The following is a 26,096-nucleotide window of genomic DNA, read 5'->3' as shown; positions in this document are numbered from 1 at the left end:
AATTTCTTTGTTTTGTCACAATGTGGAATGCAAAATGTGTTTGTTTCGATGCCATTTTAAAAATAATGCAGATATTGAAGTAAACCTATTGGATGTAATAAATGTATCACTAGTCACTTTAAACAATGCCACTTTATATAATGTTTACATACACTACTCATCTCATATGTATATACTGTACTCAATACCATCTACTGCATCTTGCCTAAGCCGTTCGGCCATCGCTCATCCATATATATTTTTATGTACGCATTCTTATTCATTCCTTTACACTTGTGTGTATAAGGTAGTTGTTGTGAAATTGTTAGTTTACTTGTTATATATTACTGCATGGTCGGAACTAGACGCACAAGCATTTCGCTACACTCGCATTAACATCTGCTAACCATGTGTATGTGACAAATACAATTTGATTTGATTTTGACAAGTAACTATGAGTAAGGGCAAACATGATACGCTTGCAAGCTGAGTTTGATGAAGACATCTGATTACCACTTGCATTTAGAACGGTTGGTTTTAGAGTAATACATAGCCAAATCATTGATGGATCACTAGATAAAAGAAACGCATCTCTCGTTTTCTCCTGCAAGCCGGTTCGCACCCGCGTCATCACACTCCCTCGTCTGATTGGTCATTTCCCATGAACCATAAACCGGCATTACGCGTCATCACACTCAGTCATCTGATTGGTAGAGTAGGCGGGCCTTCTGACTTTGTGGGTGTGGTACCTAGTGATACCCCCCCATTTGGTCTTCGTTTGACAAATTTTTCAAGACAAATGAACACATTTTAAAGTTGCGTTTTCTACCTCAACTATTAAGCCATGGCGGGGAACTTCTGGCAGAGCTCGCATTAGTAAGTGTTCTGGCCAAACGTGATGTATAAGGACTGTGCATGACAAATAAACTCCTTTGTTTTGAGGACTAAGTAGTTGGCAAGCTTGCTAGCTTAGCCCGCTTCACAGTAGCTAGCTAACGTTAGCTAGCTAACAGCTAGCTAACGTTGTGTTCGCCCACTCTCATGTTAGGTCAATATTAGCGTAGCGGATAAACATTTTCAATAGCTATCAATGCAATTCCAAGGGGTAATAAGCTAGTTATGAATGCTAAGATTTCTTTATAGAGCCAGCTAATTATTGTGCCTCTGTGACAGCCTAGCCACTGGTCGTCAAGGCATTTTGTGTTGATTCGTTCTGACGCACCGCTATCAGATTTCCAATCTGCAGCGTTTTGTTATGATACTGTGTGTATGTGATCGCTCGTTGTGTAATTCATTGTCTCCTTTCTGTCATTAGTTTGCAGTGGGTCCTGGACAAACAGGACCTGATGAAGGAGCGTCAGAAGGATATGAAGTTTATGAATGAGGAGGAGTACTGGAAACTGCAGATCTTCTTTGCCAATGGTATCTAAAGAAGGCTATCTTTAACTGTATTTCTTTTGCTTCCACCTATTATGATACATCAGTGTGGTGGGAACAGTTTTTTGTGATGTAAGAATTAGCCTGAGGTCTGGTCTCGTAGCACTGTTCAATAACCAGCAATGATCTTGTTTACATATCTTATTTTATATTCTAAATGATCTATTGTCTTTTATGGTTGCTTTTTGATATGCTTGACTTATTCTGTTCTAGTCATCCAGGCCCTGGGTGAACACCTGAAGCTCCGTCAGCAGGTCATCGCTACAGCAATCGTCTACTTCAAACGTTTCTATGCCAGGTGCTTATGCCGTTTTCATGGCAAGAACACTATGTTCTATTCATTATGGAATTCTAAATGTCATTAGGGGAGCATCGGGCTCCTGAGAAAAAAATAAAAAATCGGGGCTCCTGAGTGGCGCAGCGGTCTAACATACTGCATCTCAGGGCTAGAGGCGTCACTACAGACACCCTGGTTCGAATCCAGGCTGTATCACAACCGGCCGTGATTGAGAGTCCCATAGGGCGGCGCACAATTGGCCCAGCATCGTCCGGGTTGGGCCGGTGTAGGCCTTCATTGTAAATAAGAATTTGATCTTAACTGACCTGCCTAGTTAAATAAAAAAAATCTAACTGTTTTATAATAGCTAATGGCCTCTTCCTAATATCTCCCTCTCTCTCTGTTTGCAGGTACTCCCTGAAGAGTATAGACCCGGTGCTCATGGCTCCTACATGCGTGTTCCTGGCTTCTAAAGTGGAGGTATATGGCCTGATTTCCCGTTCTTTCCGTTCCACATTTCATAGTCTGTGGGAGTAGGGATGGGGTTAACTGCTGTGTAACATAATCTGTGTGGGAGTAGGGTTAACTGTTCTGTAACATAGCCCCAACCCTACTCCCACACAGATTAACTGCTCTATAACATAACCCCATCCCTACTCCCACACAGATTATGTTACAGAGCAGTTAAGTAGGATGGGATTACCTGCTCTATGACAGCATCATCAAAGCCTCTGTCTCTTCCAGGAATTTGGTGTTGTTTCAAACACTCGTCTGATCTCTGCAGCTACGTCCGTGTGTAAGTCAGGAGACACGCTCAAGTGTTTCCATTTAGATATTGGCTTATTTTGAAAATGACAAATACACTAGTGCTGTGGTAGAAAGGCTACATTCATTCTGATGGGTTGTGTTCATGTGATTCCAAATCTAACAAGTGTTTTTTGTTTTGTGCAGTAAAAACCAGATTTTCCTATGCCTTCCCAAAGGAGTTCCCTTATAGAATGAACCATGTAAGTCTTACCTAACCTTACTATTCACTTAGGATGTGCTATATAAACAGTTCTTAGGTGTAATAATGTAGTATTTATTATACACTTATTAGATAGGATATCGTTCATTGTTGGAGCTAGATGTTACGATCATGTTGCATGGTGGTGGGACCAATCTCTTACGCAACATACACTCACTATATTGTGGAATATTTATCCACCACTATGAGTCCATTATGGTGTAGTTAGGTATCAGTATGTTGATGCCACATTCCACTAGCAATCACATGCCTATGGTGAAACTCCCATCGCCATGGGAGGTGATTTTGACTGGTTGGTGGCGTGTCCTCGCCGGGGTGCATTTCTCCCTGCGGTGTTAAGTGGAGAAGGTAAGGCAACACCGTTGGCAGCGCCAGTTATTTATCTACGGTCTTCGGAGTTACCAGGACCCCGTTGGAGCTGTCCTAACACCTTGCCTGTCCAAAAGCTGTGTAGACTATTATTGATTTGGTGTGGAGCGAGCGAGGAGATGATGGTGATTCACACTAGAGATTCAGTTAGCAGGATGCTGCTAGTACCAGATGCTATTTCTCAAAACTATAGAGGCCAATAGAGAGAAGGAGGGTTCTTAATTGTGACTATGAAACTGATATATTTACTAAACTTAATCTGCTTTCCTCATGACAGATATTAGAATGTGAGTTCTACCTACTGGAGCTCATGGTGAGTATAGAATGCTTTGTCTCTCACAATACACTCCATGCTGATCATATCATCCATTTGTTGTATGGATGGATTAACTGATCTTGTGTGTTCCAGGACTGCTGTTTGATAGTGTACCACCCCTACAGACCCTTGCTGCAGTATGTGCAGGACATGGGGCAGGAGGACATGCTACTGCCGTTGGCCTGGTATGAGTTATTCTTTGTGGGAGCATGTGTTGATTTGATATGAACTGTTGGAACACTCATGGTTTCCCTTTTCTTTGTTCTAAAGGAGAATAGTGAATGACACGTATAGGACAGACCTCTGTCTACTCTACCCTCCCTTCATGATCGCTTTAGGTAAGACTCCCTATCAGACCACTCACCTTTACTACTGCTAGATATTCAGCTCAATAAAATATAGTTGAGGTGTTACACTAAATGTCTTCCTCCTGCATCCACAGCCTGTCTGCATGTTGCCTGTGTGGTGCAGCAAAAGGACGCCAGGCAATGGTTCGCTGAGCTCTCTGTAGACATGGAGAAGGTAAGGCAACACCATACAAATGTCTTATTTCAGAGGGGAAAGCTGATTGTATGTATATAGATCCAGTTGCCTTAGGGATAATAGAGTACTTTTAGGGTGACTTTTATTCCCTGCTCAGATTCTGGAGATCATCCGAGTCATCCTAAAGCTTTATGACCAGTGGAAGAACTTTGACGAAAGGAAGGAGATGGCTGTTGTGATCCACAAGATGCCTAAACCCAAGCCCCCTCCCAACAGGTACTGAGATCTTTCCTAACCTCACCTCAATGTCCTAGTTATTGGCTGTTTACATGACACATCCACTTCCTGCCTAAACTAACGGTTTCCTGTTTGTTTGTGTACCAGTGACAATGACCAGAGCTCTAATGGGAACCAGAACAACTCCTACAGCCAGTCATAGGCAACGAGATGGTATCCATGGACAGGGTGCAGGGGGAAACTTATGTCGCACAATACCGTGGTGTGACATCAGAGACAAATCATATGTATTTCAACTGATAGAATAGCAGAAAAAACAGGGTACCAAAAAAGCCCAAACCCTCTTTTCTGATATGGTTATCCCAACCAGAAGACCAAGTCTGCACACGCTCAGTCCGCCTTTGCTCATTCGATAACTCATCAGAGAGATGGCCACAGGAATGCTGGCATCAGTCAATCGGTGCCAGCAGTCATGTGTTGCCACGTTACTCCGTCTCTCAACAGTTAACTTTATGGACCTAAACCAAACTGCAAGAAACAGGAGGATGTAGACAGGGAGGGGGGGGGACTTTGAGTTGTGATTATCCTGACATCCTTGAACTCTCTCAGGGATCAGTCATGTAATATGGAGCTCCGTGGGACCAGAGAACTTGACCATTAGTGAGTGTGTGCGCGTGTGTGATTGAGTGGCCCATTTTGATAGTTGCTTCATTCCTCAGGGATAATAGTAGTCCTTTATACTGGTATCTGTAAGATGATTGTACCCTGTACTGTTTTAGATGCGATCTGATAGGATGTAAGGCTGTTTGATTGTTACCCGATTGGATGTCCTGCTATCTGAGGTCTACATTGATTGGTTGCAGAGTTTAGCAGGTGAAGTCACGGGCGAGAATGTAAATTCCAGGGGTGCACACTAGATTCAGATGTCTTCATTTACTGTTATATCTCCTGTCCAGCCCATCTCCAGCCTTTGCAAATAGCCTTACGCATATCTTTATTCCTTTTATTTTAATCTTTTGTGTTTCGCTTGATGAGCAAATTTGCATGGGTAGAAATCATGAACTGTATTAGCTAAGTCTGCTTCAAGTAAAAGTGCTCAAATGTGTTTACTATCATGATTAAAAAAAAAACACAAAAAACATTGTCTAAGGACCACATTTATTTGTTTTTGGTGGGGAGGGAAGGTCGTATTTTAGCCTTGTTTTTTATTGCATATTGAATCTGTCCTACATTTGCCAGGTCCAGTGTTACTTATTGTCTGCACCTGCTGTCTATTACATCAAATTGAAGTGTCACAATACCTTTGTGCATATTTACTTGTGGATATTGATATATTGTCTGTGCCGTAAATAATACAGTGGGAGTGATTAGTGTTTGGGGTTGAGTTTCTCTTGTGTTATGTCTGTGTCCAGAACCAGGTGCTTGAATGCCTTACAAAATAAAGCTGCTTGTCAAGGGACTTCAGAGCACAACTGTGTCCTATTGCATGGAAGTGTCATGTTTTGGGGGGGGGGGGTGTTCATTCTAATTAGTCCCCTCTCTTTGGGGGCATTCCAATAGTAAATTCCTATATTTTGCTTCATATACCCCGATGTGAAAAGAAAGTCAAGATGAAGTCAGACTTGGTCATCCTCCATATTACTTTCACCTACTGGCTGTTTGCAAATCATTACAGATGGAGAGGAAAATAATTAGAGGAAGAAAGTTTTGAGATGATTGAGAGTTTAGTTTGGACTTGTTTGAAATGTTTAATGGTCTGGAAGTTTCTATCACACTGCACTGAACAGCTTGCATAAAAATATGTCTGTCTGCCAAAGTCACAGGCTACACCACCATTCTGAGGAAATAGGTATGTGGCTGTAGTGCGACATCTAGTGGTAAGCAGAGGTAATGCAGATGAGTTACATATAAATGCTTGCAAAGCAGACCTGTCCATTATACTGGGACTACTGAAAAACAATAAATGTAGTCTCGACAACTGCATTGACATTGGTAGGAAATGTACTATTGTCCAACTTATTGCAAAAACAGTCATAGAGCACACATAAGAGCACACATAAACATCATTAGAGCAACATGGTGTATTTATTGATGTTTTTGTCCTCCGCCTCTAGGAGCTGGTACACAAAGGTACAGCCTTCGTGACGTCACTCCTCATCCGCGGCAGAGAGAGAGAGCGGCGGCGATCCGCTGCGGAGGATGCCTACCCCGCTGCGGGGATAACCGCCAGGCGAGATGGCCGTTACTTTCTTCCTCGTCACATCCCGCACCGCGACGACCCCTCGGCACCCATGAAGCCCCCGTTGATGAAGCCAAAACCGGCCAAAGCAAGGCGGAAAGAGGCCACTGAGCGAGAGAATGTACTGGCGCGTCGGGTTCGCCTGGACGCGCTCGTGTGTGGTTGATCTTGGCCGGAACCAGAGCTTCTCCTTCGGCCTGGGCGGCTCCGATGAGCAGCTCTCGTTTTATGGGTACATCATCGCCTACCCTCTGCAGGACTACGGCGGGATCATGTCGGCCCTTGGGTCGGACTCGTGGTGGCGGAAAACGCTTTATCTTGCCGGGGGCGCTCTGCTCGCCACCGCTGCCTATCTATTGCACGAGCTGCTCGCCATCAGGTAGGCCTACCAAAAAACAGCCATGTCAATAACACTGTAGATGCAGAACACGCTTGTCTACAGTCAATTACTCGTGGCATTGATATCAATATGAATGGTTGCCGTAGTGCCTGGGCATTATTTAGGAACATCACATGTCTATATTACTGTTGTATTTTCAATATATGATATTACTTAATCTGGGCGAGTTGAGGGCTGCATGAGCGGAATCGGTTGTTAATAATAAGGATTCGTGAGTGGGTGGATTGTGAATGTGATGTAACCGCCCTCTTGAATGAGATTCCATGTTCAGTCTCGTTATGGAAAAATAAACCGATGCGTTTTGCGGGCGTTATGGCTCTTCGTATTCTAGTGATGTGCCTATTAGACGCATGTTATTAGCGATTGTTCATTGTAATTACAATAATAAGAGGATAATGTTTATTGCTGCAAAGGTTGTCTTCCAGTTATTTACAATTTCTCAAGGGCATGGTATGATAGTGCATGTGTGATATTAGTTATCTGGCTTTACCCAAGGCAAAGATGTCTCCTCGTTGTCTGTCTCTTGCAGTAGAAAAACACTGCGGTTGTGATAAAATGACCTTTACTAACCTCACACGTGAGATAATTATTAAGAGAGAAGCCAGGCCCAAATAGACAAGAGCTAACAGAAATTGGCGATCTGTTATGAACTGCAGCTTCGCCGTTGAATCCCTAGATTGTTGCTGTAATAATGTATTGACTTTGGTCGCTGCTGTCCTTACAAAACATATCGGGTTACCTGCAGCAACAATAGCCCAAGGCCTACTCAGCAATGACGTGGCGTTTGTTTTTGTTCAGCCTGTGCTCTTTCATACTTAAAAAAACTGTCATGAAGATCCATTCTACATCGATCTCTAATTAGTTACTCTGTAATTTACTCTTCCTGTATGTCATTATACCGAAGCAATTTGCACTATAGATAATGGGATCAAAACGCTTTTTTGTTGTTAGCATGTGGGCATTTCAACACCACAGCTAACTGGACAGCTCCTCGGAATTTCAGCAATGACGTTGCCCTCGCGTTTAAGCACCTTTATGAAGTTAACAACTTCCTTACATAGCGACTTAATTTCTGACCACGTTGGTTAGTACAAACGTGTAATATTATCTGTTACAGTGGCCATGTTAATGTATTGCAATATTTCATCCGGTTGTGTCCTAATTGTTTTGACATTGTAGTGTCCCGTTGGCAATGGCGCCCTTGCCCGAAGCGAGCTTCAGCCTGGGTCTTGTGCAATGCTCTCTGTGCTAGATAGCTGTAAAAACGTGACACACTATTTCACATGGGATTGATGCATAAGATGTAAGAATGTGTGTATATAATATATATATATATATATATATATATATATATATTTACAATTTGATCATTAGCCTGTAATCGACTGCAGGTGAATGTGTCATGAGCGTGTGAACTACAGCCTACCAGGGGATGCAGATATCGAGAGATAGTTAAATAGTCTACAGTGTAATTGAATTGCGACTTAATTTCCACTTATCCAAAATAAGGATGGACATACATGAGGATTGCCTTACATGAGGATGGCCATACTACATCAGAGTTTATGGTTTGTTTCCCACACACAATTCATGCATATAATTATGCCCTAACTGTAAGTTGCTTTGAATAAAATGTCTAAAGAGGAGTAATTAGAATGTGGAGCTCACACTGCCTTGTCCTGGCTGGTCCATAGGAAAGAACAGGAGCTGAACTCTAAAGACGCCATCATCCTTCACCAGTTCTCCAGGCCAAAGAGCGGTGTCCCTTCCCTCTCCCCCTTCTGCCTCAAGATAGAGACCTACCTACGCATGGTGGACCTGCCCTACCAGGTGTGTGTGTGTGTGTGTGTGTGTGTGTGTGTGTGAGAGATGTTTGGGTTGGTGCGTGTTTGAATTAGTGATTTTGATGTAATGGTTGTGTAATTTTCTATTGAAAATTGACCATTGAAATTCCTTCTCTCTCTCTTGCTCTCGCTCTACTGCAGAACTACTTTGATGGGAAGCTTTCTCCCCAGGGGAAGATGCCATGGTTAGAGTACAACCAGGAGCAGGTGTCTGGTACAGAGTTCATCATCGACTTCCTGGAGGAGAAGCTGGGCGTGAGCCTCAACAAGAACCTCAGTTCCCAGGAGAAGGCTGTGTCCCGGGCTGTCACGAAGATGGTGGAGGAACACTTCTACTGGTGAGACACTTCCAGACACTACCAAAGGACATCCACTAGAGACTGGGAAAGGATATATGATACACTGGTGAATGTGATTGTGTCACAAACCATAACATCTAATCTGTCCCTTGAATGAAACACTGAAACCCGTCGGGAGCACACGTTATATCAGCAAATAGATTTGAGATACTGTGGTCTAGGGCTCCCCCACTGGAGAATTTGGCAATTGTATTATCCCTCCCTCCAAGAGTCCGGAGCCCAAAAAAACAATGTTTAAAAAAAATAAAAATTGTTGGACATAAAAGACTGAAAAAACACAAGCAAATCAGCTCCAAGTGATTTTAATTTTGGAAATCTGTTCCAGAAATCTCAAGCATGATAGAGAGATATACTGTATGTGATCGTATACAAATGAAAGCAAGGTTTGAAACGATAATGTTTTATTCAAATATTATATCTGTTTGGGGTTCTTGTTGTAGTCTACAAATGATTTGTAATTATGTTCTGGCCCCTTGGCCATCCGCTCAAGAAAACATCGTTCCGCTGCTGAATCTAGTTGATGATCCCTGCTGTAGGCCAAATGAAAATCTCTGCTGGTCTGTATGTGATGACAGGACCATAGCGTACTGTCAGTGGGTGGACAACCTGGAGGAGACCCAGAAGATGCTGGCGGTGAGTGGGCCGCTGAGTGACCTACTCAAGTGGATCCTGAGTCACCTGACCGGCGGCATCGTGAAGAGAGAGATGTACGGCCACGGGATTGGACGGTTCACCAAGGAGGAGGTCTACACTCTGATGGAGAAAGACATGCGGACGCTGGCCACCCTGCTCGGTATGTAGAGTACACTGTAGATAATCATTACGATCACACTTAGTCCTAAAGATCATCATCCCGTCTCATTTCACAAGGTATAATCTGCAGTCTTAGAAGCACGCTTCATTTCATATCTAGGCCAGGCCTAAAGCCAGCTGTAGATTCATTTGTTGTTTTATAGATTATTTGGGTATCAGAGGAGGCTGGTGAGAGGAGCTATAGGAGGACAGGCTCATTGTAAAGATGGAATGGTATCAAACATATGGAAACCACAGGTTTGACTCTGTTCAATGTATTCCATTCCAGCCATTACAATGAGCCCGTCCTACTAAAGCTCCTCCCACCAGCCTCCTCTGTCGGGTATATAGTACTATGGCCAGTTTCAAGTGCTACATGGAACAGCCTTGTTCAACTTTGACCTCTTCTGGTGAAAGATGGATACTACACCATATGGACTAATTTCTGGTACACATTTTACCCCATCGCTCTTGTTTCCATACAGCATTCTTTTCACTCACTGATTCTTGATGTGTTTCTCTGGGTAGGTGATAAGAAGTACCTGATGGGTCCTAAGCTGTCCATGGTGGATGCCACTGTGTTCAGCCATCTAGCCCCTGCTATGTGGACCCTGCCGGGCACACGGCCAGAGCAGCTCATCAAAGGTGAGCTAACCACCAACCACATTGCCTGTCATGGTTAACATCACTCCCCAGAAAGAACATCCCAGGCAAAATGTTTTTTTAATTTGTTTTTATCTAGTTACAGTGATGAGGAAGAAACCTTGAGAGAAATCAGACTCTATAGAAGAGACTCCATCTTTAATTATTAAAATAAATAGTTTTTACCCATTCTCATCTGATCTTGTTGACCTTTGCCTCTGTGTTAACCTTTGACCCACCCTGTCCCCTCCAGGCGAGCTGATCAACCTGGCCATGTACTGTGAGAGGATCCGCCGGCGCTTCTGGCCCGAGTGGTTCGTTGATCTGGAGGACTTCTGTTACGATGACACCACAGAGGACGATGACTCCCTGTCCAAACTCCAAGACCTGGGGCTGTATTCCCGCACAGACACCTTCCAGGATGAGGCCAGTCCTCCTCACACACACACACACACACACACAATCTCCCCAGACAGTGACCGCACAGGCCACTCGCTCTACGACTCGGACATGGACACGGAGTGCTCCGAGATGGAGCAGCTCAAGTGTTGACCGCCATATGACTCACACACAACACACACACTCCGCCCCCATACAGTGCCCTCTACCTGTTGAGGAGGGAATAACTACTGGGGAGCATTTCTATTGCCAGTGGCTGTTGTTGCCTGTGCTAATGAGGGATGGTATCAGAGCTTCTACACACAATGTGCTAGAGGAACAAAAGACTGAACATTGAGATAAAGGAATAGCAAGATAGAGAAAATAAGGGTAATATAGCAATAGAGAAAGAGCCCAAGAGGGATAGAGAGAGGAAAATATCAACCTGGAAGAGATGAAAGGGAAAGAGAGAAGGATGGAGAAAAGAGTTGCAAAAGAAAGATCAGGAATTAATGACGCAATCACTGAGCAACTCCTCCACCTGGGTGATGTCAACACCTGTCGCCCAGTTTCCTGTTGTCGAGTTGCTCTTACCACGGCAACCGTGTGTGTGTTACCTGTGTTCCCCAATTGAGCTGCATTGCCCCAACCATGTGTGTTTGACATACTGACCCCCTGACTTGCATCCTTGCAAAATATGAGTCATTATATTGATATTATATATGATATGTGGGGAACTGTTCAGGCAAGATGTGAATGAGTACAGTTCAATATGAGTATAAATAGTATAGATAGCCTGCAAATTATATATATTATCCCAATGTCCTATAATGTAAATACTTTGTGTGGTTCTTCTGTACAACCTCTCAGTGCTTGTTTGATATGACCAAACTTCCTGGTGACCTTCAACTAACCCCTTGTGCTGGTCTAGGTTTTAGGAATTCTAATGCATCTATTTCTACCCAGATGACTGACACTTTGCATCTGCAGTCAGGTCTTAACCCATCATTGAGTATTTCCTCAGTCCTTTGTAGAATGGTCATTGATGTTGAGGGCGAGTTTCAGATGCTGTGGATTGAGGGGACATCTCAATAATCTAAAGTGGCTTCCTTTCCTCGTCTCCTCTCCTTCATCTGCACAGATCTGAAAACATTGGATAGGTGAAAGCAATATGGTAGATGATTACTGGAACTTTATTCCACTTGTCCAATTCTTTCACATCAGATGAAGAAGAGGAGGAGAGTCGGCTACTTGAGATCTTTAGTTGTGTGTATGTACATTCAGCCATTGAGAGCGGATGAAATAACCATGTAGAAATAGACTAAATAGACTAGATATACTTGGAGGTGCATGGCTAATAGGTGCCAATGAAAATCACACTACCCTGCTGGTTATCTGTTATCTACGTCTCTACGCTTCCCTGTTTTAATGTTTATTGTGATGCATTCTCTGTGTGTGTGTGCCTCAGGCCAGAGAAAGCTCACAAAGATGCAATAGATTGAAATAACTATTAGGCCTTTGCCCAGCCTCTCTGTTCTCATCAAATACATGGCGTGTCTACTCCCCTTTTAGAATGAATTGATTCTAGAAATAGAAGGAATAGAATGGCCATTGTTACTTATAGCATCAATTCACTCTATGCTATGCATGAAACAACTACTATAATCCACAGTGTTGATTGCCAGTCTTATTTAATAGTAGGCTACAGTATGTGGAATAGTGAAACAGTCTACTCTAATCTTTCTATTTCTAGTGCATCGCTGATGTATGATGGTGAGATGTGGACATTACAAGTGTTTGTCATTCAGCGGACGCTTGTGGGTCCTGTGTGTGCGTGTAACAGAGGGTGTAGAATTCTGTCCATATGGTGCATCAATGAGTCATCGTACCTCGTGAGTTGATTTTGAGACATACACCATTTATTCATGCTGGGTGCTAACAGCTGACCCTATACAGATACAGACACAGATACATACAGATACAGACACATACACATACAGATACATACACAGATACATACAGACAGATACCGACACAGATGCAGCCAGATACAGATACAGCCAGATACAGACACAGATAGATACAGATACAGACAGATACCGACACAGATGCAGCCAGATACAGATACAGATGCAGCCAGATACAGATACAGCCAGATACAGATACAGATACAGCCAGATACAGACACAGATACATACACAGATACATACAGATACAGACACATATACATACACAGATACCGACACAGATGCAGACACGTACAGACACGCAGATACACATACAGACACATACAGATACCGACACGGATACAGACGCAGATACAGACACATACAGACATAGATATAGACACAGATATACATAGAGATACAGACACGGATACAGACACGGACACGGATACAGACACAGACACAGATACAGATACAGATACATGGCCACAGTAGAACACACAGAGACAGGACTCTCATCTGTTCTAACGGTCGCAGCAGAGAATAGTAATGAATGAGTAGTGAAGTATTGGGTTCTCTTCAGGGCAGGTGTAGACGTTAGTATGGAAAAGATGATGATTGTAATGGTTATGAGGGTGATGTTTATGATGATACAATGAAGATCCTCTGCAGACCTTATTAAGAAGTTTACTCTCCTGACCACATCTTACTACAAAACAGAGTCACAGTGACACATAAGCCTTTGTGTGTAGACGATGCATCAGTCTGTCACTGTCTGTGCCCCTATACCCTGCCTGCATGTTTCTTGCCTTCACTTATACGAGCCATGTGAGAGACACAGCCTTATGGATTTACTGTAAGGCCTTGGTGTTTACCTTTTAAGCCAGTGAAAGCATATTATTTATGTATTTTACATGTACATTATTTATTTTCTATTTATTTGTTTTCTTTTTGTTTTGTGTATTCATGTTTATTGATTCTGTTGGTTTACATTTGGGGGTGATGTTATAATGAGGCATTATTTGACACTATTAGTAATGTAGCTATTTATTTTCTTATATTTTTGTACTTTTGTTCCATTGCTGCCAATTACTTTTTTGTTCAGATTCTCTCCTATTTGAACATGGTAAAGAGTGGAGTGTGATTGTATGTCTATGTTGTGTGCAGTCCTCTTATTCTACTGGAACTGGGTTGCCATTGGTTTGTCAGAACTATGTTATAATCTAAATCTCAACCTGAAGCAAACCTCTTAATGGTTGCCAGAATCGTGACATGTTCAATGTTTGATGAATGCTGAACTAACAATGCTGAACTGTTTGGTGAATGCTGAACTTTGGTAGTTGGGTTTAGGCTTGAGTCTAAACCCAACCACCAAATGACCTGTGAGTTTCATTGGGGCATGCTTATGTCCCTTATCTAGTACACTGGCGTAGCAAACACACCTGCAGCTTGTGGATCCCCAATCCCCCCCCCCACAAATTATTATTTTTGGGGATACTAATCTAACATATGGAATTGTTTTAAGATGGTCAAACCATGGATCATTATAAAAAATATTATTTGATAAAATGTTAAATTTGGCCCTTTCTACCATAGCCCATTGAAACAGATTAAATAACGCCTTTATAAATGACAAAAAATACAAATAATAAGGATTTGAAGTGTCTGTCCTACATCTAGGAGATATAAGAAAGCTCTGGAAATATATATACTTTATTTTCTTCACATATTTAACCCCTTATTTTTTGAGGCACAAAACTACCTTCATACTTCCATGCATTTGTATGGGTTACAGTCAGATGAGTGATGGTCCTAGAGCAAAACTAAGACACTGTCGTGTTCGTGAGAGTCTTCCTGTTCCATAGATTGGTCATAAGAGTTTGTAACCATTCGGACGCTACAGAGGTTTTCGTGAGAAGACCGATTTTTAAGACGTTTCATGATCTGATAAAGATGGCTGTACCTCGGCCACCTTCAGTTGCAGGTGCGGAAGGCAAACATGGGCAGATGTGGTTGATTGAGACGTAGCCCAGGCAGGAAACCTGATATCTCTATCTTAAACTGACAGATTTTGATGGGGATTTTTTGATAATGTGACTTAGATTGATGCACGAGTCAGTCTGTATCATGGAAAGAGCAGGGGTTCTTAACGTTTTGTATGATCAGTGTATGTCAACTCTGTCAGACATCATAAAAGGCATTTCATTTTTACAACTATTGTCCGACAAGTGTTTTCATTTGTAGAAAAAAAGAAGGGAAGCACTGCTAAGGTACACAGTAGTACATTTTGTAGACAGAAGGTGCTCTTTGGTAAAAGGGGTAAATTGGTTATCAAAAAGAAAGGAGGACCAAGGCACTCTTCAAATAATTATTTAAAATGCCTTCATTTGTATGGCATGTTCAATGGAAACAAAGATTAAAAACTCTGACGCGTTTCGGCTGCATAACCGTCCGTCAGCGAGTACAAAGATACGATAATACAATGTCCTTTTTTGAACAGCATTTTCCAATCAACCCTGATTTGAAAAGGGAGTGGTAACACAATTCATTGGACAACAACTAGTAAGCAATACTATACACATTAAAAAGTCCAATCAAAATGCAAATCAAGGCTAGAAGCATCAGAACCCCTAGAAAAGTGGTTCTAACCTTGAATATGAGCCGTCTAATTTATAGTACACTAGGTGATTTTTTTAATGTGTATAGGATTGCTTACTGGGTGAATTGTGTTACCACTCCCTCCGCAAATCAGGGTTGATTGGAAAATGCTGTTCAAAAGAGGACATTGTATTATCGTATCTTTGAAGTTTTGAATCTTTGTTTCCATTAAACATGCCATACAAATAAAGGTATTTTAATGAATTATATGAAAAGTGCCTTGGTCCTCCTAACTTTTTAGTGTTTAACAGCCTTGATTGTTTAATTCTAACATTAGATTATTCAAATATGTAATACCAACCTCCAAATTGTTTTGTTTTATAGCACTATTAAATGCTTGGCTAATTTCATTAGCATTTTGGCATGTTTTTCTAGATTTAGAACATAAAACAACATTTATAAAGCAAATATTATCCCTTAGGTCCAGCACAGCAGATACATCAATTGTTTAAGCATATGTTGCAGAACAATGATACAAATATTCTTCCAGAATATTGATAAAATAATCATATTGACTCCATCAATGACAGAGTTGACAAAGCATTGACTGAGTTGAGAACAGATACTCAAAACAGACACATTTTTGTCTTTAGATATAAAAGCTCAATACAAACATTTGTAAAATAATTTATTTAAAAATGCCCAATCAAAACAACTATTCTATAAGATATTTCAACACTTTAACAGAGTTAACGATATTGTTTGTAGAGAGAACTTTACAGACTATGAGTGGTCCTGTTGCACTACATGTAATGAGGACATGAATAAGGGGTCCTTAAGAGTATCGCTGACCCTGCTCATTCCTGATTCATTTAGGATTTTAGACAAATCTGACTGAGTACACCACATCTCCGTACACATATTTTAGGAATCACAGTTCACAGTTTTAGGAATCCCAGACAAATATTATTTAAAGTCACAGAGGGCTATTGAAAGAAACTACATTAGATCATTTTTCAGTTAATATCCATTATTGCCATTTTTATTTTAACCACTTTTTTTTAGAATGTTTGACATTTTAATAATTTGCTCCGGACAAGGGCATTTCCAGGCATAGTCGACATGGAAATTAACTATATTGAAAGTATTTTGAAAATTCCCTAAACAAATATTTTCCCTTGCAAAATTCCCCTCAATGTACATTTTAAGCTCAAATAATGCAGTAAAAAAAAAAAAAAATTTCAACTGCTAGCTTTCCAGGGTCCTCTTTTTAAAAAAACATACATTTTTTACCAACTTTTTCTCTCCAATTTCATGATTCCAAATTCTCATCGCTGCAACTCCCCAACGGGCTCAGGACAGGCAAAGGTTTATTCTTGCATCCTCTGAAACATGACCTGCCAAGCCGCGCTTCTTAACACCTGCTCGCTTAACATGGAAGCCAGCTTCCCCAATGAGTCGAAGGAAACACCAAAATCACCCTGCAGGTGCTCGACCCACCACAAGGAGTGAATAGAGCGCAATGAGTCAAGTAAGGCCCGTATGGGACTCCTGGTCACGGCTGGTTGCGGCACAGCCTGGGATCGAACCCCAGTGACACCACAACACTGCGATGCAGTGCCTTAGACCACTGCGCCACTCAGAAGGCCCCTACAGATAACTCTTAAGGTAGAAGTTGCCCATAGGCATAGATCTAGGATCAGCTTGCCTCTTCTCCAATTCTAACCTTAACCATGAGGGATGGGAACGCAACCTTGACAGTGTCTATGGGCAACTTTGTCCTTCTCCATTCTAGATAGTCAAGGTAAGGGGTTAGAGTTCAGCCCTATTGTGTCACTTTCTTGACGAGATCTGTACTATTAGATCACAAGAACCATATAGACAGGTTGCCTGATTCTGAATGGTCAGATACCTACTGTAGCAACAATGACAAGAAGCTGCCATGTGGGCAGTCTTGGGCAGATTGTTTCAGATAGTTGTATCTTGTTCTTGATACCATGTCTTGTTTTGAAGTGTTTTGACCTATGTCACATCTAAGCTAATACGGCTAAATTTAGCTAAGTAGCTAACCAACAATTGTAACAAAATATTTGATAAACAACAAGTGCTTCTTGTGCAAATGTATGTTTTCAATAAACATTTGGAGACTAAATATAGTTTACATGTTGTCAATAATCCTTTGGAGTTGACAGTTGTTTTGCCCCAGAGTTGTGCCCTCGTCGGTTTTGTTGCTAAACAAGTCAACCATCTATTACATAGTCAGTCTGTGTTGTGTGCTTAAACCAATGATGTATATCAACCCTGAATCGCTGATGCTATGTATTGGCCATTGAGAGGCTTTAAAGACACTGGTCGGCCATATTGGTACTCCCCAGTCGAAGCAGTCCTCCTTAGGAATTAATTACATTCTACAATATTTCAATTGAATGTTTGAAGGGCAAAATTGCATGTATTTAAGTATTTTGATGTTGTAGTGGGGACAGTAACATTAGTAATCTCTACAAATGAGAATTTAAGGAATATGTTTTATGTATTTTTTTTATCTAACATTTTTATGTTTAGCTCACATAATCTAATGTAAAAGTATGCATTAAGGTGCCTGTAATAGAATAGATGTGGCAAAAACGAATGACATTAAGAAATGCATTTCTAGCTCCCAAAATATTTTTACAACGGTCGGGGAGTGCCAAGATGAAGGCACGGTGATGTCAACACAGTCACCTTGTGTATTTTACTATTCTAGTGTGTATATATAGATCATTAGCTGAAACCCTTGTGGACTCAGACTGTATACTGGGTAATGTAATAGGTGAGCGAGAAATAAAAACAAAACATGTACATGAGCTACAATGAAAAGTCTGTAACATAATAGATAACTTCCTAAGAGCGTATGATAACTAGAGGTGGATGGCTGTGTGAAAATCTGTTATTCATAATATTTCATAAAAAATAGCTGTGATAATTTGACCCTGTTTTTGTTTTTATTGTGTTTTACCTCTGTGTGACATATATAGGATTGCTTACTCTCCCTGAGTGTCTATCGGTACTGTACTGTCTGACTTTCGTTATCTCTGTCTCTCTGTCTCTGTATCTCTGCCAATCTCTCTGTATCTCGCTCTCTATCTCTCTCTGTCTCTGTATTTCTGTCTTTGTCTATCTGTCTCTCTGTATCTGTCTCTCTCTCTCTCTGTCAATATCTCTCTCTCTGTCTCTGTCAATCTCTCTCTCTGTCTCTGTATATCTGTCTCTGTATCTCTCTGTGTGTCTCTGTATCTCTCTGTGTGTCTCTGTCTCTCTCTCTCTCTCTCTGTCTCTGTCTCTCTGTCAATCTCTCTCTCTCAATCTCTCTCTCGCTCTCTGTATCTCTGTATCTCTCCATCAGCATCTAGGGATCAACATCGTACAGCTCCATAGATCCCGTAGACATATCTTATCATCACTTACAGTTTTATACTTTGAGTCTATCAATGTGTGCTATCATCCACACACACATCTGTCTCTGTCCCTCTCAGTGTGCTAAGACAATACTAAGCCAACCGAACAATAAGAGAGGATTAGCCTCTTTGCCCTTTTGTTTGTGTCTGTTTGTGTGTGTGAGGGATGGCGGGTGCAAGAGAGAGGGTAAAGACAGAGCAGGGGATAATGTAAAGACAGAGCAGGGGATAATGGAAAGACAGAGCAGGGGATAATGGAAAATAGACAGAGAGACAGACAAACAAAAAAAGAAAGCCAAAGAATAAGCGCTGGAAAATAAGATTTGGAGGATTTGGGCTCATTTTCAGTCCGTAACCATATTGTGTTGAAATCCATTGAGGGTCTCTCCACATAGATGGTGGGTACTCTCATGTCCCGCCTCACTTTTGGAATGGGAAAGCCAGTTCAGACAATGGCATTGGGGCAGAACCCCTATTACTATAAAGCCCTGGTGAGTTAGATGGCATACTACAGTGCTGGAGCCAGCGGCAGAGGACTCTGAGAGTGTGTATGTGTGTTTGTGATGTGTGCAAGTGTGTGCGTGTGTGGCACGTGCCTAGGAGTGTGTGTGTGTGGGGGGACGGACGTGCTTCTGTGTATGTGTGTGCCGGAGGAGCGGAACGTGTGTGTGTGTGTTTGTGTGTGTGTGTGTGTGTGTGTGTGTGTGTGTGTGTGTGTGCGTGTGTGTGTGTGTGTGTGTGTGTGTGTTTGTGTGATATGAATAATGCAGAGGATGCCTGTAGGAGCGTGAGGGCCTGGAGCAGGGCAGATGGTCGCCTGCTGATATGCAGAATCCAGGCAGCAGGCTCCTCCAGAGAGATGGGTTTATACACACACACACACTCTCTCTCTCTCTTTCATTTTCCTGCTCTCCCACAAATACATTCACACTCCCATGCTCTTTTCTCTATTTTTTTTATTTCCCTCTCTGTCTCTCTCCTTTAAAACACAAACAAACACAAGCACACTTCTCTTTTCTCTCTCTCTCTCTCTCTCTCCCTCTCTCTCTCTCTCTCTCTCTCTCTCTCTCTCGTGAACGCATGCTTACAAACAATTAACAAATATACAGTTTTTCAAATGTGAAGGATATGGCTCATATCCTTCACATTTGAAAAACTGTATATTTGTTAATTTATTGTGCTATGTGTGGACATACATTTCCTATTGCCAATATCTAGGATATTGGGTTCCTGAGTGGTGCAGCGGTCTAAGGCACTGCATCTCAGTGCAAGAGGCGTCACTATAGTGCCTGGTTCGATTCCAGGCTGTATCACATCCAGCCATGATTGGGAGTCCCATAGGGAGGTGCACAATTGGCCCAGTGTCGTCAGGGTTTGGCCAGAGTAGGCCGTCATTGTAAATAATAATTTGTTCTTAACTGACTTGCCTAGTTAAATTAAAAAATATAAAAACTATTCTTATCCTATGAGGGCATGCTCTCTCTCTCTCTCTCTTTCTCTCAACTGCAGAACTCCAGACTTTTACAAGGAAATAAAAAGAGGGGCGAGTCAGAAGGTGAGATTATCTCTCACAGAGATGGACTTGCTCAGTGATTTAAAAAAAAGCAGCTACCTAGAACCCCAACCTAGAGCTGCACACAGTACAGTCCACTAGATGGCACTGTAAGACTGCTTCAGAGGGTGACAGAGCAGCACCCCACTTGTGTTTTGCTCAGAGGAAGCAGGACCATTGACTGTAAAAGGATAGGACACCCTAAAGCAGTCAAGGAATCAGGAATGTTTTCGACGAGAAAAACTCCTTTACAACTAATAACTAGCCTACATCACACCACAAAATAATCATATGTGCATAAGCTGACCATATAACCTTCTCAAAATGTGGAATGCTATTTAATGTATAAGCTCAAATATTAAAATGTTACTGGGGAAATCCCACCGACGGTCAGAGTAAACTTGTACTTAGTCACTTATAATTTATTTATACTTTTCCCCCAAAATGTAGTAGTCTGTATTTATTTTACCTTTATTTGACCAGGCAAGTCTTCTTGAAAGTAAAAGTTACAGAAAGTGATACCTTACCAACTACAGCATTCAATAACGCATTAATGTATTGGTTGTCGAGTATGCCATTTTTATCCGCTGAATGTGAGAATAATAGGGATTTACGTTCTAACATGTGTGTAGGCTATCCGACAGTCTGTTGAGCACTGGTCACAAAAGTTTGGTTCCTTTGTCTACATTATGTAATAGCATATTGTTTTTCTGAAATCTAATAACATTTCAGGTAAGCTATTTGGATATTTAAAAAATATATTTTAATAATCTATTTTACATAAAGACCAATATTTAGTCGAAAATCGAATTGTTTTTATAATTGTCGCAATTGTTTAATGTGTAGGCCTACATCTGTGCAACATGAGGAAAACGGTGACTGGAATTGTGGAGACAGAAATTACGTTAAAAAAACAATGTTATTCTTAGTATAGGCCTACATGTTATTGACTGGCTACTTCTGTAATGACACGATTTATTTTCACAAGACAATGTGTGCAAATCAGTGATAATATACAGTTATCGGAAACCGCTCAAGGACATTTTGTGCAACCTAGACAGATTTATAAAATCCATAATTGTAAGGCAGGCTCGCGCGGCCAAGACTATTGGTACAGCGTTGTGCGTGACAGTAGGGATCCATTCGTCAAGCTAAAAGAATATGAGAAGAATACAAAAGTATTATAAAAAAAAACAAATACATTTTAATGACAAAAAAACATAATATAGAAATTGTGCAATTATTGATTTCTTTTCCCCATTCATTTGATCAGTCATAGGGTTGGGGTCAATTTAGAATGCTTAGATAAACTCAAATCCAATACAGCATTTTGAGTTTGAATTTGAATGGTCAAGAAAAATAATAATTTACATTTACATTTGAATGACAGGAAAAACAATTCAAACCAATTTAATTTCAGCTATTCTTAAATGTATTGAATGTGCAGGCCTAATCAATTTGAATTTTCCCAGGGAGCCTTTTCAATTAGGCTTACAATTCATACGTATAGGCGTTAGATGAGTCAGGTGTCAATAAATAGGCTAAGCCTATAGGCTACATTTTCCATGCAATGATGAATGAAATAGTTGTTTTGTATATCAGTGCCACTAGGCCAGGTGAGTATAAGTGATATTGATAGCTATTTGTCACATTATCTCATTGAAGTGCCTTAGTCTACATAATATAAGTTGATGTTGTGCCTATACTTTGAGGTAAATAACGAAAATATGTAATGCTATTCAAACCAATTTGGTTCACACATATTAGCTATACAAATGATCTAATTTATGTCAGTGTGTGGAGAATTTCCCATTAATTTAATTATATTTCCTGTCATTCCATTTCAAATTTGGAGTCAGCCTCCTCCTGATTCCATTCAATTTTAAATCGAAATTCTTGAAATAATGAACCAATTTTGACTCCAGGAATTGCCAAAGTTGACCCCAACCCTGCATGCTGTCACATGTATATCACGAGTTGAGCGGCACAAGAGCACGTGCACGTACGTGTTTGTGCTTTGGCACTGGTCTGACAAGAGAAAATTCAACAAACAAACATACAAAGCGATACAAAAACAAATGTAAGTTACATCCCACGAACAATTCTTCTTGGTGAATTAATCATTGTCTAGATTAATTGGCGCCACTGAAGACAGAGCTGGTACAGATATATTCCGTTATTATCTTCTTACGAAACGAAGGCAGAGGGCAGGCTTCAGTGATATGGTATGGTCCTTACAGTCTCTCGGTCTTTCTGATCACAGGATTTTGGAAACACAAATAAATATACAAACACAAGACATAGGCTACTGTAAACAGGCGCGCAGAAATGTACACATGATGGACACGACATGAGGTGTCAAGAGAAAATTAAATTAATTTTGACCTCATACATGGTGTGTGTCTCGCAAGGTATACACAAGACACAATTATTATTACTGTATTATTATTATTATTATTATGTAGGCCTATTTTATGATATATTAAAAATTATGGATACTTTAATTTTGGGGATATTTATTTATTTATTTATTATTGGGATACAATCTGACCACATTATAGACTATAACTGACATATTGTGCCTTGGTAAATATGTTGTCTACAGTACAGGATATGCTGTGTTTACTATTGTATGGTAATTAACAAACTGCAATTCAAATATAGTTAGTTAAACTGAAACTAATCATGACATGTTGAATTGAAATGAACTTGATTCAATATATCTCAAAATACATGTCAATATATTCCATGTCCCCATGTGTCCATGCAGGCATACGTTATGACCCTGTTCTATGTAAATAAACATTAGCCTATTGCCTATAGGCCTATGCTTTGCCTTTGTCATAGAAACATGACTAATAATGTTTATTACAATAATACCTACCATGATAATAACAATAGGCCTAATAATAATATGCTGGTGATAGTATTGGCTTTTATTTAATGGTGCAGCAGGTGTATTGAGCTTCGACCGTGTTAAACCCCTGTTGCTTTTGTTATTAGGGAAAGATGGCGTTTATTTACCGACTATCGGCTGCGACTTCTATGCCTGTTTCCCGCGGGTAGGTTCGTGCACACAGCCTATACTGTCTTTATTTTTACACATTATGACATATTGGCGCCTTGACTATAAAATCGATTTGATGTCAATGATATTGAACCTTTTTTGGTTAGCACACACCAACCACGGTCCATGTAGCCAGAAATTGCGTGTCACATCTCCACTGCATGAAAACTCCCCATAGCTCTCGATTTCTGTGTGTCTGGGGTGTAGTGCTCGAGTTCTAACACTCGGTATCCCCACTGTGTTCCATATAGGTCCAACATTAGCACTGGGCTGGCTACGGTCCAATGCTAACTGGTCCGGCACAGAAAAACACAGGGGGGCATTCATATCCTTTAGGGGTCCATGTGTTATAACGGGTTTAAGGTCATTGTACCGGGGTTTGAGCGCCGTGGTGAGGTGGTGTGTCCCCATACATGTCCTCCGTTCCCGGTAACTGTCCTCCAATGGGCGTCATCCTCTTCTCCTTCTGCCGCCTGTTACAAAACCAAACCCTCACCACCTCCTTCTCCAGCTGCAGGCTGTCCGCTATGGAGGTGATCTCCGCGCCGCCTGGTTTGGGACTTTTGAGAAAATGGCTCTCCAAAGCCCCCTTTATGCCCACCTCGATGGAGGTCCTTTTTTTCCTCTTCCTCCCCTGCGCCGCGATCTTATCCAGGCTGGTGGGGCTCCCCGAGGTGGAATCCGCCTCCTCCAGCCATTTGTTAAGCAGTGGTTTGAGTTTACACATGTTTTTGAAGCTCAGTTGAAGCGCCTCGAATCTGCAGATAGTGGTTTGAGAAAATACATTTCCATAAAGGGTCCCCAGCGCCAGCCCCACGTCAGCTTGGGTAAAGCCCAGTTTGATGCGCCGCTGCTTGAACTGCTTGGCAAACTGCTCCAGGTCGTCCGAGGTCGGCGTGTCCTCGTCCGAGTTTTCCGGGTGTCCCCCTTGCTGGTGGTGAGAGAGGGACGACTGTACCCCGCCTCCATGCTCGCTCAAATGTGGGCTGTGGCTGTGGTGGTCTTCCTCTTGCAGAGAGTGGTGGTGCATCTGCTCTGGTCCTCCCAGGCCGAACCCAGACTGGGAGTACACCAGGCTCTGACCATCAGATGTAGCCATACCGGGAATGTGCGTAGAGGCCGTGCTTGTTCGCCATGCCCTGGCGTCGTGATGTGCCTGGTGCGCTAGGTGAGGGTGTCGCTGCTGCTGTTGCTGCAGACTAGCGGAATTCTGCAGCTCCTCTCGGTCGCTTTGCAGAATGGGCTTCACGTCCTGCTCTCCGAGGAGACTCGACGGCCACGGAGCCCCGTCCCCGTGCGACAGAGCCGTGATCCACTGGTGAGCGTGGCTAAGCGGATGACCGCTGCCCGGTAGCGTGTAGTCGTTCTGGAGCAGGGTGTGCGCGTCCCTATACACCGCTGCCTGCTGCATGCTCCCGGACTCCGAGTGCTGCCGCGGCGCGCTGCTGGCGGTAGTCAGGACACTGTAGTGGTTGGACGCTGCGGTCGCCATAACTCTCGGAGCCGGAGTGATAGCTCTGTCGTTAAAGGAGCTGCCTTTGACAGTTACTATTTTCCGCCACCGGGCAGCTAGCTAGGTTTCGCTCTCGATCTCCCGGGCACGGTGCCAAGGGGACGTAGAGGCGCACACCTGAGGTCCGCCTCGCTCAGCTCTTTATTGGCCAAGAACAGTTGACAGATGTTGTTACCCCTGACAGCACCACGCTCATTGGTCACGGGAGATTCTATAGAAGCCCCTATCACTCTCCCCAACAATACTGGCAGTCCCGCTGCAGACTAACAGAGCAGAGTGAAAAGCTGGTGTTGACTGAGAAAGAGTGGATAGCCTCTTAGGCCTATTTCAGTGGAAAAAACGAGTCAATAAACATTTATTCGATTGAGGTCATTTATTCTGAATAGTATTGATCTATTTATGAGAAACATCCACAAACTCGATGCATACAATGCATACATGCATTAGAGCCATGGCCTAGGCCCATGTCATTTGTGCGAATGTTTATTATTTTTTGTTTAAATATATTCATATTCACCAGGCCATAATCTTTTGACCTTGAAATTAATACAAAAAAAATGTCTTTATAGGGTTACATTTTGAGAAAACCATTGTTTTGTGTATATTTATGGTGGCTTGCGCTCGGAGCAGTGGGATATTAACTGTCACGGCCCCTCCAGCTGCCTCTCTCCTCGCGACGCTGTCCAAAGAGAAGGGGCGCATTTTTCCCTGGCCTCTGCCCCGTTGCCATAGCGAGCGCAGTGAATGGAACAACAACGCCCACGTCACAGCTGCATTCGCCTCTTCTTTTCGTTCCATTCCAAAGGACCCATTCGAGCGGCTCGCTCTGCCGACGGGACAAATAAAAGGAGGCAAGCGAAAAGGGCACATCGGGGCCAAGGAGCGAGGGGTGAATGAATAGCCTCTCTAACCCACTCGCTCGCCCACGGTGTCCCTATCTTCCGTGCCTGTTTGGTAAACCTCGGAATTCATGCGCCCACATTGGCACGCGGGTGTTTTGTGGTGGGAATACATTTCAAAGTAGGCCTACCAATAGGCTGCACACCACATACACAGTAGCCTATTAGTTCAATAAGATGAAAACGAATAATTACAAAGAATGAAAGGCAAACACCTGTGCTCCATAGTTTTCATGAACACAACGGGGGTCTGTCTATACAGGGGTTCCCAAACTTTTTCACTTGGGCCTCCCCTTCCAGCATTGGGG

General features: G+C 42.1%; 2 protein-coding genes and 1 pseudogene across 2 annotated transcripts; 2 read left to right on the top strand and 1 right to left on the bottom strand.

Moving 5' to 3' along the window:
* The first annotated feature begins 709 nt into the window (after nucleotides 1-709).
* LOC139407813 (cyclin-C) lies at nucleotides 710-5,601 on the top strand. Its single transcript, XM_071151680.1, has 12 exons — nucleotides 710-855; nucleotides 1,295-1,401; nucleotides 1,630-1,714; nucleotides 2,104-2,173; nucleotides 2,438-2,489; nucleotides 2,645-2,700; nucleotides 3,367-3,402; nucleotides 3,499-3,590; nucleotides 3,676-3,743; nucleotides 3,848-3,927; nucleotides 4,046-4,164; nucleotides 4,273-5,601. Exons 1-12 carry the CDS (start codon nucleotides 824-826, stop codon nucleotides 4,325-4,327), a joined length of 852 nt encoding a protein of 283 aa, XP_071007781.1. The 5' UTR covers nucleotides 710-823; the 3' UTR covers nucleotides 4,328-5,601.
* Nucleotides 5,602-6,308: 707 nt separating this feature from the next.
* On the top strand, nucleotides 6,309-12,824 carry LOC139407194 (failed axon connections homolog). Its single transcript, XM_071150753.1, has 6 exons — nucleotides 6,309-6,743; nucleotides 8,459-8,594; nucleotides 8,750-8,946; nucleotides 9,543-9,760; nucleotides 10,288-10,404; nucleotides 10,655-12,824. Exons 1-6 carry the CDS (start codon nucleotides 6,484-6,486, stop codon nucleotides 10,951-10,953), a joined length of 1,227 nt encoding a protein of 408 aa, XP_071006854.1. The 5' UTR covers nucleotides 6,309-6,483; the 3' UTR covers nucleotides 10,954-12,824.
* Nucleotides 12,825-21,549: 8,725 nt separating this feature from the next.
* On the bottom strand, nucleotides 21,550-25,085 carry LOC139407812 (POU domain, class 3, transcription factor 2-like; annotated as a pseudogene).
* Nucleotides 25,086-26,096: the final 1,011 nt, after the last annotated feature.

Source organism: Oncorhynchus clarkii, chromosome 4, assembly GCF_045791955.1.
Source record: "Oncorhynchus clarkii lewisi isolate Uvic-CL-2024 chromosome 4, UVic_Ocla_1.0, whole genome shotgun sequence".
In the NCBI taxonomy this organism is placed as follows: domain Eukaryota; kingdom Metazoa; phylum Chordata; class Actinopteri; order Salmoniformes; family Salmonidae; genus Oncorhynchus; species Oncorhynchus clarkii.
Note: the sequence above shows the minus strand (reverse complement) of the source record. Positions and strands in the feature narration are given on the sequence as shown.

Bases quoted from the DNA above. Each gene is read 5' to 3' on its own strand.
- LOC139407813 (XM_071151680.1), top strand. From the start codon at position 824: ATGGCGGGGAACTTCTGGCAGAGCTCGCATTA. The intron at 3,744-3,847 runs GTAAGACTCCCT...CTGCATCCACAG, and splicing joins TCCCTTCATGATCGCTTTAG to CCTGTCTGCATGTTGCCTGT. The intron at 4,165-4,272 runs GTACTGAGATCT...TTTGTGTACCAG, and splicing joins CCCAAGCCCCCTCCCAACAG to TGACAATGACCAGAGCTCTA.
- LOC139407194 (XM_071150753.1), top strand. From the start codon at position 6,484: ATGTACTGGCGCGTCGGGTTCGCCTGGACGCGCTCGTGTGTGGTTGAT. The intron at 6,744-8,458 runs GTAGGCCTACCA...GCTGGTCCATAG, and splicing joins CACGAGCTGCTCGCCATCAG to GAAAGAACAGGAGCTGAACT. The intron at 8,947-9,542 runs GTGAGACACTTC...ATGTGATGACAG, and splicing joins GTGGAGGAACACTTCTACTG to GACCATAGCGTACTGTCAGT.